This window comes from Oncorhynchus clarkii, unplaced genomic scaffold (genome assembly GCF_045791955.1).
Source record: "Oncorhynchus clarkii lewisi isolate Uvic-CL-2024 unplaced genomic scaffold, UVic_Ocla_1.0 unplaced_contig_586_pilon_pilon, whole genome shotgun sequence".
Lineage (NCBI taxonomy): Eukaryota > Metazoa > Chordata > Actinopteri > Salmoniformes > Salmonidae > Oncorhynchus > Oncorhynchus clarkii.
The window spans coordinates 78585-91901 of record NW_027260882.1 but is presented as its reverse complement, the minus strand read 5'-3'; the positions used below and the strand labels follow the sequence as shown (position 1 = coordinate 91901).

The window sequence follows — 13317 nt, the reverse complement described above, 5'->3', positions numbered from 1 at the left end:
TGACAGATCAGCGTGTTTGTGTGTGAAGTAGGTCAGGTGAGCACACTGTTACTCACACAGGAATATCAGGAAGGGAAGGAGGAAGAGGAGGAGCTTCCACATTCTGGGCAGGCACCTGAAAGACACACACACACACACACACACACAGAGCAGTGAGCAAAACACACCTGTGATACGCACACACACCGTCAAACATAATCTGATAAGACACTGTAACCTTTCCTTCCTCAGATGAGAGAAATAATTGAATTAAAATCGTAATATTTAAAAGTCTTGACTAAATAATTCAATCCTCATATCTGTCATGTGCATCTATAATTGACATAACCCATCTATCCTGACCCTTTGCTTTCATTATTTAATTTCATCTGAAGAAATGACAAATGCCTAAATAAAACCAAAATATAATTCAATCTAATTAAGATTTAACGTGTAAGACAGAGCCTGCATAAGAACAGTCAAATATTTATCAAACATGCACAATGATAACTGGGTCTCAAACACACACAGGAAGGTACAATGCAAACTTGTCCAATGACAAAAACCTGTCATTTTCCATTGCTAAACATTTGGCTGTTTTACTACGGTTTGCCCCAGATATCTGAAATGTCTCAGCTGTCAATCACATCAATCAAAAGTTACAGCCACAGTTAAGTCTCCAACCTCCGATAACAAAGGACAATAGTAGGTCAATTAAAATCATCTACACATGGATCTTTCTGAGAACTACACGGGCAAAAGTCACATGAGTTGGATACAGTAACGGAGGCTCTCACCGGGTCAGGAAGAAGACGTTGAACAGAGACATGAAAGACACCAGCTGGTACCAGCCTGTCCCCAGACACCACAACAACCGCCTGGCTGCTTTACCTGGGGGGGGGAGTGGTTTCGTATGATATAAGAAAGAGCAACTGATATAACAACTAAATACTGATGAAGAGAGGGTGGATGCAACACAGGGTAACTAACCTGGAGCTCCCAGGACTAGACACAGCACTGACAGCAGTCTCTGAGCCACTGACCGTACTGCTGACCCCACTGCTGACCCCAGCGCCAGGCCTGCCCTCACTACATAGTAACCTGGCTGGAGCAGACAGTAGCCTGGAAGGTCAGAACAAACACACAACGTTGAAGCTTTCATTAGAAAATTGTCTTTTTATGAGACTTTATGTGCTGCTATTTTGGCCAGGTCTCTCTTAAAAAGATAGGATTTTTTATCTCAATGTCAATGAGACTAACCTGTTACAATAAAGGTAAAAACCTAAGAAATCATAGTGATTCAATTCAGTAAATAGAGTGCTAATGACATGGTAATAACAAATGCTGGGCATTAGGACAATTCAAAATACTGAGGCTTCAGTTCACAACTGATTTCAGATCAGCTCTCTTGGGCCTAGTCCTGACCTCAGCCACTATCAGCAGTGCAACAAAACAGGGCCTAGACCCGTAGTGGAAGGTAGGGAAATGTATTTCCCCACACCCACAGTTTGTATATAATTTGCATTGATGTCAATGAGAGATTCCTATGAAAAGTCTATGTGCGCAAGGTTCATAAAGCAAGGGTCGTATTCATTAGGCACCAAACAGAATCAAACTGACTGAGTCAGGGAAGGACTACCAGAACTTGTCCAATAAGAAATGCTTGTTTTTGGTTTCTGTTGCAGAACGTTTGCTACGGTTTGGACCGATCAATACAACTCTGATGTATGTCTATTAGGTCAGTAAGGAAGGAGGCCAGGGAGAGGAGGAAGGGGTTAACCTGAATGTGTATTAGGTCAGTAAGGAAGGAGGCCAGGGAGAGGAGGAAGGGGTTAACCTGTATGTGTATTAGGTCAGTAAGGAAGGAGGCCAGGGAGAGGAGGAAGGGGGTTAACCAGTATGTGTATTAGGTCAGTAAGGAAGCCAGGAGGAGGAGGAAGGGGATTAACCTGTATGTGTATTAGATTAGTAAGGAAGCCAGGAGGAGGAGGAAGGGGGTTAACCTGTATGTGTATTAGATCAGTAAGGACGTCAGGGAGAGGAGGAAGGGGGTTAACCTGTATGTGTATTAGATCAGTAAGGAAGCCAGGAGGAGGAGGAAGGGGGTTAACCTGTATGTGTATTAGATCAGTAAGGAAGTCAGGGAGAGGAGGAAGGGGGTTAACCTGTATGTGTATTAGATCAGTAAGGAAGTCAGGGAGAGGAGGAAGGGGGTTAACCTGTATGTGTATTAGATTAGTAAGGAAGCCAGGAGGAGGAGGAAGGGGGTTAACCTGTATGTGTATTAGATCAGTAAGGAAGCCAGGAGGAGGAGGAAGGGGATTATAACCTGTGTAAACTATAAGGGTCCACAGACCCCCCAGTAGACGGAGAGTTCTGGAGGTCTGTATGTGACTGTGGACCAGTGTGTTGGTCTCCAGGTGCTGCTTCCCTTTACAGTCGTCACCTGAGCCAGACCACATGACGGATGGATGGCAGACAAGGAAAAGAAAACAAACAAAACAAAAAACAAATTAATGAAAAATTATGTCAAATTAAATGCAATAAACATCAACGCAACTCAGAAGCAAAAAATGTCTATAACGTAACAAATCAGAAGTCAAATAAAAGTTCTAAAAAATGTATGAAATGTAAAAGCATTCAAATTAAATGAACAGAATAAAGAGGACAGTTTTCCATCTTCCTCAGTCAGAGGTGGTTTAACCTTCCAGTCGCCACCCAAGGCTTTTACTTGTGACATATAGTTAAATACACTAAAGAGGAACAATGGGTACATACTGAAGATGCACATGCTCATCCCCAGAATATTTTAATGTGTCTATTTTCAAAGGATGAAGCTAGGAACATTAACAACTTCATAGCTAAGAACACTAAAACAATATGGAAGAAAAGGAAATGTATTTGACCAAAACAACCAATATCACTCCCTAGAAACACGACCTTATGGAGGAATCCTTGGACAGCTTTTCAGAATTCATCCATAAACTAGCCCACTTGGAAAACTAAAGGCAAGGACAGTTGGAGCATAACTAACGAAATTACAGTTAACAAAAATGTATGCTAAAGTATAAAGTCATGTTTAGAATTTATTATACAAGAGAAAAATTCTGAAATTCTACAGCACAACAGCAAAGTCATGTCTCAAGTGTAAAACTACTAACGACTCCCTAATCCATGCTTTCTGAGAACGCTACAAAGTTTGGACGTTATGGGTGGAGCTAGAAAGTTGTCTATCAGAAGAATTACAACGTAAACGTAGTTTTAATCAAAACATGTCATGTGGGGGTGTAGTGAGATACCCAATGGGCTGGACGATTCTCTTCTCATCAATCATTTTGAAAAAACAGATACTAAAAACTTGGAAGTCGATCAATCCGCCATCTTTGACACAATGGAAAAATCTAATGATGTATTATTGAAATAGAATGTGTAACTGAGAAAAACAAATTGGTACAATTTAACACCAAGTTGCAAACAATATTTCAGGCACTAGGGATGGGAGTGTGAGCATGCAGGTCTGGGCAGATGAGATGTAGTCATTGTTTGTATGTCGGCACAATTTTGTTTATATGTATTCGTTTTTTTTGGAATGTAAAAAAATGAAGGAAAATCCAGTATTATAAAACTACCAACCATAGAAATGCTTCTGAATGAGTGAAATGTCCACAGTGTAACAGCTGCAACACAGTTGACAGAGAACTGTCTTTCTGTCAATCTCTGGTTGCGTTCCAGGTTGTCTTTATTCAAAATGCGTAGATGATCAAATCTTAGAACACAGGAACCACGTTAATATGAAAAAGCAATATTCTGAGATGTGCGCATATTCAACCAAGAAAGGCAACGTTCCAGGTTCTCTCTTTGGTAACACAGCCCATCCCTTCCTCCCTCCAGATGTTAGGGTTAGCAGCTTCTGTGTCAAACAGGCTTTGTTCTCTCTTTGGTAACACAGCCCATCCCTTCCTCCCTCCAGATGTTTGGATTAGCAGCTTCTGTGTCAAACAGGCCTCTGTTCTCTCTTTGGTAACACAGCCCATCCCTTCCTCCCTCCAGATGTTAGGGTTAGCAGCTTCTGTGTCAAACAGGCCTCTGTTCTCTCTTTGGTAACACAGCCCATCCCTTCCTCCCTCCAGATGTTTGGATTAGCAGCTTCTGTGTCAAACAGGCCTCTGTTCTCTATTTGGTAACACAGCCCATCCTCCCTCCAGATGTTAGGGTTAGCAGCTTCTGTGTCAAACAGGCCTCTGTTCTCTCTTTGGTAACACAGCCCATCCCTTCCTCCCTCCAGATGTTTGGATTAGCAGCTTCTGTGTCAAACAGGCCTCTGTTCTCTCTTTGGTAACACAGCCCATCCTCCCTCCAGATGTTAGGGTTAGCAGCTTCTGTGTCAAACAGGCCTCTGTTCTCTCTTTGGTAACACAGCCCATCCCTTCCTCCCTCCAGATGTTAGGGTTAGCAGCTTCTGTGTCAAACAGGCCTCTGTTCTCTCTTTGGTAACACAGCCCATCCTCCCTCCAGATGTTAGGGTTAGCAGCTTCTGTGTCAAACAGGCCTCTGTTCTCTCTTTGGTAACACAGCCCATCCCTTCCTCCCTCCAGATGTTAGGGTTAGCAGCTTCTGTGTCAAACAGGCCTCTGTTCTCTCTTTGGTAACACAGCCCATCCCTTCCTCCCTCCAGATGTTTGGATTAGCAGCTTCTGTGTCAAACAGGCTTTGTTCTCTGTTTGACGTTTGTTCAACTGCACTGTCAGGATCGTTTGTCATTCTGTCTGACAGCAGTGTAGTTTAGGAAGATGTTAGATAAGACATCATGGAATGTAACCCTACAGGACTAGCTATTTCCTCTCCCAGTTTCCTTGAAACAATCTTCAAAGTGAAGTGAAACATTCACAGAGATACATCTGATTGATCTTTATGGGTTTCGGCCTTTTCAAAACAATCTTTAAAAAAAAAACTCTCAGAGCTTATATGGAAACACACAAACACCTGCTGTGTCTGACTAGGGAGACCAGTAGCCAGAGTACAGTCACTGACTGGGGAAAGAGGTGTGACCGGCTGGCCACTGGCCCTAGTGGTTCATATAACCCCTATGCACTGATCTGGAAATAGGTCACGCATAGAATTAACTCTGGGTCAATCAGGGTGACAAAGTGGCCCACTGGCACGAATAGAGCACTTGAGAGGGAATTTGTGTGTGTGTGTGCGCATGCACATGGGTGTGAGTCTGTGTGTGTGTGAGCGTGTTGACTACTTACACAACGAGCCATTTAAAAAGTGGTGGTGTCCGTCTCCCATCACGTGGTCTTTTACATTCATGCTCCCACAGTAACTGGAGTGAGCTGCAACACAACAAACTATTAATAATCATATTTACATAACAAAAAATTTCATTCTGCAGGCGAGTGGTGACCAAGAGCGTGTGACGTATTGTATATTTGGACACACAAGAAAGAGAGGGTAAGAGGGAAATTTGTCACCAAGGGAACCAACCAAAGTGGAAAGAAGACCATTTGTTAACGTAATCAAGTGGACCTGTATTAAACCAGAGATGGATGAAGAGAGAGACAGACAGAGAGGGAGAGAGTGTAGGGGGAAAACAAAGATGAGAGACAGACAGAGAGGGAGAGAGTGTAGGGGGAAAACAAAGATGAGAGACAGACAGAGGGAGAGAGTGTAGGGGGAAAACAAAGATGAGAGACAGACAGAGGGAGAGAGTGTAGGGGGAAAACAAAGATGACTGACAGGCAGTGAGGTAGTACAGGAGTTCTGTCTCTGTCTCTTTAAGAGGTATGGAGGACCGTTTCAGTGATGAGCATACAGCCGTGGCCAAAAGTTTTGAGAATGACAAAAATATTAATTTCCACAAAGTTTGCTGCTTCAGTGTCTTTAGATATTTCTATCAGATGTTACTATGGAATACTGAAGTATAATTACAAGCATTTCATAAGTGTCAACGGCTTTTATTGACAATTACATGAAGTTGATGCAAAGAGTCAATATTTGCAGTGTTGACCCTTCTTTTTCAAGACCTCTGCAATCCGCCCTGGCATGCTGTCAATTAACGTCTGGGCCACATCCTGACTGATGGCAGCCCATTCTTGCATAATCAATGCTTGGAGTTTGTCAGAATTTGTGGGTTTTTGTTTGTCCACCCGCCTCTTGAGGATTGACCACAAGTTCTCAATGGGATTAAGGTCTGGGGAGTTTCCTGGCCAAGGACCCAAAATATCAATGTTTTGTTCCCCGAGCCACTTAACTATCACGTTTGCCTTATGGCAAGGTGCTCAATCATGCTGGAAAAGGCATTGGTCGTCACCAAACTGTTCCTGGACGGTTTGGAGAAGTTGCTCTCGGAGGATGTGTTGGTACCATTCTTTATTCATGACTGTGTTCTTAGGCAAAATTGTGAGTGAGCCCACTCCCTTGGCTGACAAGCAACCCCACACATGAATGGTCTCAGGATGCTTTACTGTTGGCATGACACAGGATTGATGGTAGCGCTCACCTTGTCTTCTCCGGACAAGCTTTTTTCCGGATGCCCCAAACAATCGGAAAGGGAATTCAGAGAAAATGACTTTACCCCAGTCCTCAGCAGTCCAATCCCTGTACCTTTTGCAGAATATCAGTCTGTCCCTGATGTTTTTCCTGGAGAGAAGTGGCTTCTTTGCTGCCCTTCTTGAAAACAGGCCATCCTCCAAAAGTCTTAGCCTCACTGTGCGTGCAGATGCACTCACACCTGCCTGTTGCCATACCTGAGCAAGCTCTGTACTGGTGGTGCCCCGATCCCGCAGCTGACAACTTTAGGAGACGGTCCTGGCGCTTGCTGGACTTTCTTGGGCGCCCTAAAGCCTTCTTCACAACAATTGAACCGCTCTCCTTGAAGTTCTTTATGAGCCGATAAATGGTTGATTTAGGTGCAATGTAACTGGAAGCAATATTCTTGCCTGTGAAGCCCTTTTTATACAAAGCAATGATGACAGCACGTGTTTCCTTGCAGGTAACCATGGTTGACAGAGGATGAAGAATGATTCCAAGCACCAGCTTTTGAAGCTTCCAGTCTGTTACTCGAACTCAATCAGCATGACAGAGTGATCTCCAGCCTTGACATCGTCAACACTCACACCTGTGTTAACAAGAGAATCACTAACATGTCAGCTGGTCCTTTTGTGGCAGTGCTGAAATGCAGTGGAAATGTTTTTGGGGGATTTAGTTCATTTGCATGGCAAAGAGGGACTTTGCAATTAATTGCAATTCCTCTGATCACTCTTCATAACATTCTGGAGGATATGCAAATTGCCATCATACAAACTGAGGCAGCAGACCTTGTGAAAATTAATATGTGTGTCATTCTCAAAACTTTTGGCCATGACTGAACAGAGGTAGATGGACAGAGCTGGAGAGAGACTCTGAAGACTGAAATAGAGTTATCTGTGGTGAAACTACACAGTAGAAAACAGCATCTGTACATACCGTGGAGAGAAGCTTTCCTCTACATTATAATCCACCAAACCATTACTATACATGCACAGTTATATGTGAAGGCTGGGCATAAGGTTATGTTTTCACAGACACAGAAATGCAAAGACCAAGAGCTTGAGAAAGAAGTCGTGTCGGCGGACAGCGGAAATAGAGGGCTGAAAAAAAAGAGGTCACCAAGGTCAGTGTTGATGACCGATGACCTTTGACCCATGCCTCCTGACCTCAGCTCGGCGGTGGGTCAGGTACCTTTGCCTTCGTAGCCGTTGGCCCTGTAGCCCATCATCCTGTGGAGAGTGGTCTGCTTAAAGAGCCAAGAGACACGGGACGCGCTGGAGGAGACAGCCCGTCTGGCCCTGTCTAATAGGGACGCCAGGACACCTAGTGACACAACCATACCACACATCAAAGGTCAGATCAGATAATCTGTCTGTTAAACCCCCGTACCCATTCCAGCCCGGGACCAGATCAGTATTTTGCTTTATTTAGCCGACAACTCAGACTATAATTTTGTGTTTTTGATTCATTTAAACAACTCATCTGACTAATGTTAAGGCCCATACAGATCTGGGACCAGGCTATTCCATTTCCACCTGTCACAGTTTTGAGGCTGGGAAGAGACAGGAGTGGAGATCCTTTTGAATCTTAAAAATATATATTTTGATAGTACCATTACGATTAACTGGAGTCCAGTCCCTTGAGACTATCAGGTTGAACAGCTTTGAATAAATCAAACCACGAAAGACAGTAAAAAAAAAAAAGGAGAGAGAGATGGGTGTGAAGGGAAGTAGTATAAGGGGGAATTCAGTGAGGTGAAATTTGCAGATAGAAATACAATGAATAGAGCTGATATGATGCCCAATTCTGCACCATATCTGTTCTACATAATGCATTTCTACGTGAACATTTTGTAAAGTTGCGCTCCTCTGAACAGACCCCAGTAGTAAGCATCTCGTATACCTTTGCCTGAGTGGCTCCTGGCTCTTGTGCCCAGCCACAGAATGTTCTGGAAGAGCAGTGTCATCAGGGACACTATGGGGGTCAGGGCTCGTCTGCTGTAGTGGACACACGTGTTAGAGACTGACACCAGGAGACCTAGACAGAGAAAGGACGGCAGGTTAGTTAACTTAGCCAGACATATAAAAAGGTGGAGAAATGGGTCCTTCCCGTAAGTGGAAGCCCACGTAGCATCAGCACTAACAAGCAAACAGAAACAGAGAAACACACAACAACTGGCTGGATGACTGATAATTTTAACTTATTTTTGGGCATTCTGGGCTTTTAAAGTGGTCTTCTAACGGGACTTAGAGATTTTATAAATTAAGGAAACAGTGTGATATGCACAGGTTTGTAAACCATCAAACAGAAAGAACCTCCTGTTTACCTTGTTCCTAGGAGAGGAACAGTGGGTCATGTTCATTAGGGAATGCAACAGAAAGTGTTTTGCAATAGAAAATGAAATGAGCGTCCAGGTTGTCCCTCCATGTTTCAGTCTGTTTTCTTCCATTGGTGCCTAATGAACACAACCATTTCACTCCCCAGTCAGTTGTGTGCACACTAGGTACGGTTCTCACCTGTCTTGCTCCTCTGACTCTTGACCGTGCTGTATAAACTGGAGGATGAGGCTGATGATGATGATGATGAGATGGCGGCAGCAGCTACTGCAGCAGAGGCAGCCTGAGACGAGGAAGAGGATGAAAGGGAGGCGGCAGCTGCTGCTGCAGAGGCAGCCTGAGACGAGGAAGAGGAGAAGGTGGCGGCAGCTGCTGCTGCAGAGGCAGCCTGAGACGAGGAAGAGGAGGAGTATGTGGTGAGAGATTCTTTCCTCTCAGAGTGTATGAAACAGTCTTTACAGATGTAACCGTTGGCGACCATGGCGTGGCTGTGCGACACAGTGTTGACGCCGCCGTTCGCACCCGTTGAGCTGTGGTCCGTCCTTGAACTCCTCCCTGTGGGAAACACACACAAGATGAACATTTTTAAGTACAACTCTGACTAGAAAACCCTTTCTTCAGATATTTCTCATCAGTCCATTTATATGGTTTCAAAATATCATTATTTTGCACATCAGAGCTCTAGCCTTAAAGCAAGCCTGTGTTTACTTCCTGGAAAAGTGTTGTGATGATGCGTAATAAAAGATCACTACCAGGGTGAATGCTCAGAAATATCATTAGAATGAATGGTGAAGTCTCACCTTTCAGACTGGTATCCTGATCTGAACCTAGAGGAAATAAAGCATTATCAAATCATCCAAGCCAGCGGGAGATCATTGAATAGTTATTAATTCATTGTATTGGGTCACACGGGTAATAACACAGCTAATCTCTGGAAAACCACATCAAAGGGATTCAATGGAGAGATTATACAGTCAGCCTGCCCCGTCTCTCCCCTGCTAATCCCACCAACCATTCATCAGTCCTGCCTTACATATCGGATAGACACGCAAACACCAAACTAATTCAAATTAGCATGCTAGCTAGTTAGCTTAAACTGCTACCGTCCTAGTTTTAACTCTTATATTCTAATGTGGTTGACTGGTTCTAGACCTGTGCTTTAGGCATTGTATGACAGACTGTCTGACCATACCTGTCATGTCATGCCAACGATAGTCGGAGGAGTTGGCTAATGCACATACCGTACAGGTCTGGGACCAGAATAGAGCTGATGTCTCCTCTCTATCAAACGTAACCCTTCCTCTGATCGTATGACCTATGCCCTGCCCTTTCCTCTTGGACTGACCCCAGTAGCCGTCTGTGGTAGTAGTGGTGTTGGATCGCTGACGGAGGCTGGACTGGTCCAGGATGGAGGATAGCAGGGAGGCATCGCTGGCAGTGGTGCAGCCCGTAGAGGGAGTGTTGGTAGTGGAGAAGGAGAGGGTCTTGCGTGGCGTCTGGTTCAGGGACAGGGACTGGTTCAGGGACAGGGACTGGTTCAGGGACAGGGACTGGTTCAGGGACAGGGAGCTGGAGGCAGACTGCTGCTGATGCTTTCTGCTCCTCACCATCCTGAGAGACAGGAGAGAGATTGATAAAGATTATAGAAGTCAGTGTGTGCCTGCCCCTGTGTGTATCTCCAGCTGCCTCTGTGTGTATCTGCCTCCAGCTGCCTCTGTGTGTATCTGCCTCCAGCTGCCCCTGTGTGTATCTGACTCCAGCTGCCCCTGTGTGTATCTCCAGCTGCCCCTGTGTGTATCTGCCTCCAGCTGCCTCTGTGTGTATCTGCCTCCAGCTGCCCCTGTGTGTATCTGCCTCCAGCTGCCCCTGTGTGTATCTGACTCCAGCTGCCCCTGTGTGTATCTGACTCCAGCTGCCCCTGTGTGTATCTGACTCCAGCTGCCTCTGTGTGTACATATTTAATGTTAATATAAGGCTAATGTTTCTAACTTTTGTGTCTGCATGAGTGCGTTTGTGTGTGTCCATTGACTCCCTTCCCCTGTGTAGTCTGACCGTGACTCTCTCTGACTGGACCCTGTGCAGTCTGACCGTGACTCTCTCTGACTGGACCCTGTGTAGTCTGACCGTGACTCTCTCTGACTGGACCCTGTGTAGTCTGACCGTGACTCTCTCTGACTGGACCCTGTGTAGTCTGACCGTGACTCTCTCTGACTGGACCCTGTGTAGTCTGACCGTGACTCTCTCTGACTGGACCCTGTGTAGACTGACCGTGAATCTCTCTGACTGGGCCCTGTGTAGTCTGACCGTGACACTCTCTGACTGGACCCTGTGTAGTCTGACCGTGACTCTCTCTGACTGGACATGGTGTAGTCTGACCGTGACTCTCTCTGACTGGACCCTGTGCAGTCTGACCGTGATTCTCTCTGACTAGACCCTGTGTAGTCTGACCGTGATTCTCTCTGACTGAACCCTGTGTAGACTGACCGTGAATCTCTCTGACTGGACCCTGTGTAGTCTTACCATGACTCTCTCTGACTGGACCCTGTGTAGTCTTACCATGACTCTCTCTGACTGGACCCTGTGTAGACTGACCGTAAATCTCTCTGACTGGACCCTGTGTAGTCTGACCGTGACTCTCTCTGACTGGACCCTGTGTAGTCTGACCGTGACTCTCTCTGACTGGACCCTGTGTAGTCTTACCATGACTCTCTCTGACTGGACCCTGTGCAGTCTGACCGTAAATCTCTCTGACTGGGCCCTGTGTAGTCTGACCGTGACACTCTCTGACTGGACCCTGTGTAGTCTGACCGTGACTCTCTCTGACTGGACCCTGTGTAGTCTGACCGTGACTCTCTCTGACTGGACCCTGTGTAGTCTGACCGTGATTCTCTCTGACTAGACCCTGTGTAGTCTGACCGTGACTCTCTCTGACTGGGCCCTGTGTAGTCTGACCGTGACTCTCTCTGACTGGACCCTGTGTAGTCTTACCATGACTCTCTCTGACTGGACCCTCCGCTGCTGTGGTTCTGGGAGGAGAAGTCAGCCAGGCTGTCGTTGCCATAGAGACCGCCAGTGGTCTGCAGACGCAGGCTCCGCCGCGACATCCTGGGCGAGTTGAAGACGGGAGCGATCTGATGCACCTTCTCAAACTCTAGGGCCACAGTCGAGTAGCTGGAGCTAAGGACAGAAGAGAAGGAAAGAGAGAAGAAAGAGAGAGCAGGAGAAAGAGATGAGAGGAAGAGAGATGGCAAGAGAGTGGGATAGTGAGATGGCAAAGAAAAAGAGGAAAGAGAGGACAGGGGAAGAGATGATACAGTGTGATATGGCAAGGGAGAAAAAATAAGATGGATAGAACGAGAGGGATGGATAGAAAGAGAGGGATGGATAGAAAGAGAGGGATGGATAGAAAGAGAGGGATGGACAGAAACAGAGGGATGGACAGAAAGAGAGGGATGGATAGAAAGAGAGGGATGGACAGAAAGAGAGGGATGGACAGAAAGAGAGGGATGGACAGAAAGAGAGGGATGGACAGAAAGAGAGGGATGGATAGAAAGAGAGGGATGGATAGAAAGAGAGGGATGGATAGAAAGAGAGGGATGATAGAAAGAGAGGGATGGACAGAAAGAGAGGGATGGACAGAAAGAGAGGGATGGACAGAAAGAGAGGGATGGATAGAAAGAGAGGGATGGATAGAAAGAGAGGGATGGATAGAAAGAGAGGGATGGACAGAAAGAGAGGGATGGACAGAAACAGAGGGATGGACAGAAACAGAGGGATGGACAGAAACAGAGGGATGGACAGAAACAGAGGGATGGACAGAAACAGAGGGATGGACAGAAACAGAGGGGGAGGGAGGAAAGGAGAGAAGTGTGGTGAATTTAGGTACTGTATGACTCAGTCACAGTGCCTGGGCTTCTTATCACTTGCTGTAGGCCTATCAGAGGCCTTGGTCTGAATCAGACCAGCACTTCTGTGGTTTCAGCTTACCTGAACATGAAATCAACAACCCTCTCCCACTGAGTCAGTCAGGGCCAGTATTCATAACAGTTAACTTATTCATTATCACCTAAAAGGGTAAACTGATCCCAGATCAGCACTCCTACTCTAAGAGTTTTATTAATGCAGGCCCAGGGATTAGTTAACATGATTAATACGGACATTCCCAACTTCCTCCCATCCATTGTCTGTATCTTAGTCACACATATAAACTAGAGAGAGACACGTTGTTTTGTAAACAACAGCAACACAGCATTGGGACAGCTGTAACAGCTCAGTAGGGAGAGAATGTTACCACAGGAACTGTTCCTGGAGCTGAACACTGGGCTCTCAGGAAATGACTCACCCAATAAACACAAGGAAAGAATACAAATGGAGGAAGAACGAGGACTGCGTGTGAAAGAGGAGAGAGGCCCAGACAGATACAGTATATAATAGAATGAATAGGGACACCATATACCAGTCCTGTGTGGCT

The 13317-nt window shown here is 45.6% G+C and overlaps 1 protein-coding gene across 23 annotated transcripts in view; it reads right to left on the bottom strand.

The window, feature by feature from the left end:
- The window catches only part of LOC139402060 (SUN domain-containing protein 1-like), a 50042-nt gene that overhangs the window by 12194 nt on the left and 24531 nt on the right, over positions 1-13317 (bottom strand). For 8 of the 23 annotated variants that reach the window (XM_071146137.1, XM_071146140.1, XM_071146130.1 and 5 more), the window contains 11 exons: positions 11835-12023; positions 10192-10457; positions 9647-9673; positions 9027-9401; positions 8413-8547; positions 7702-7833; positions 5232-5315; positions 2309-2425; positions 970-1101; positions 777-870; positions 57-115 (listed from right to left, as the gene is read on the bottom strand). In XM_071146137.1, coding sequence (XP_071002238.1) covers positions 57-115; positions 777-870; positions 970-1101; positions 2309-2425; positions 5232-5315; positions 7702-7833; positions 8413-8547; positions 9027-9401; positions 9647-9673; positions 10192-10457; positions 11835-11950 — 1537 coding nt within the window. In that variant the 5' untranslated portion in view covers positions 11951-12023. The remainder of the gene's footprint in view (positions 1-56; positions 116-776; positions 871-969; positions 1102-2308; positions 2426-5231; positions 5316-7701; positions 7834-8412; positions 8548-9026; positions 9402-9646; positions 9674-10191; positions 10458-11834; positions 12024-13317) is intronic. The other 15 variants (XM_071146146.1, XM_071146136.1, XM_071146135.1 and 12 more) reach the window with 5 other exon arrangements.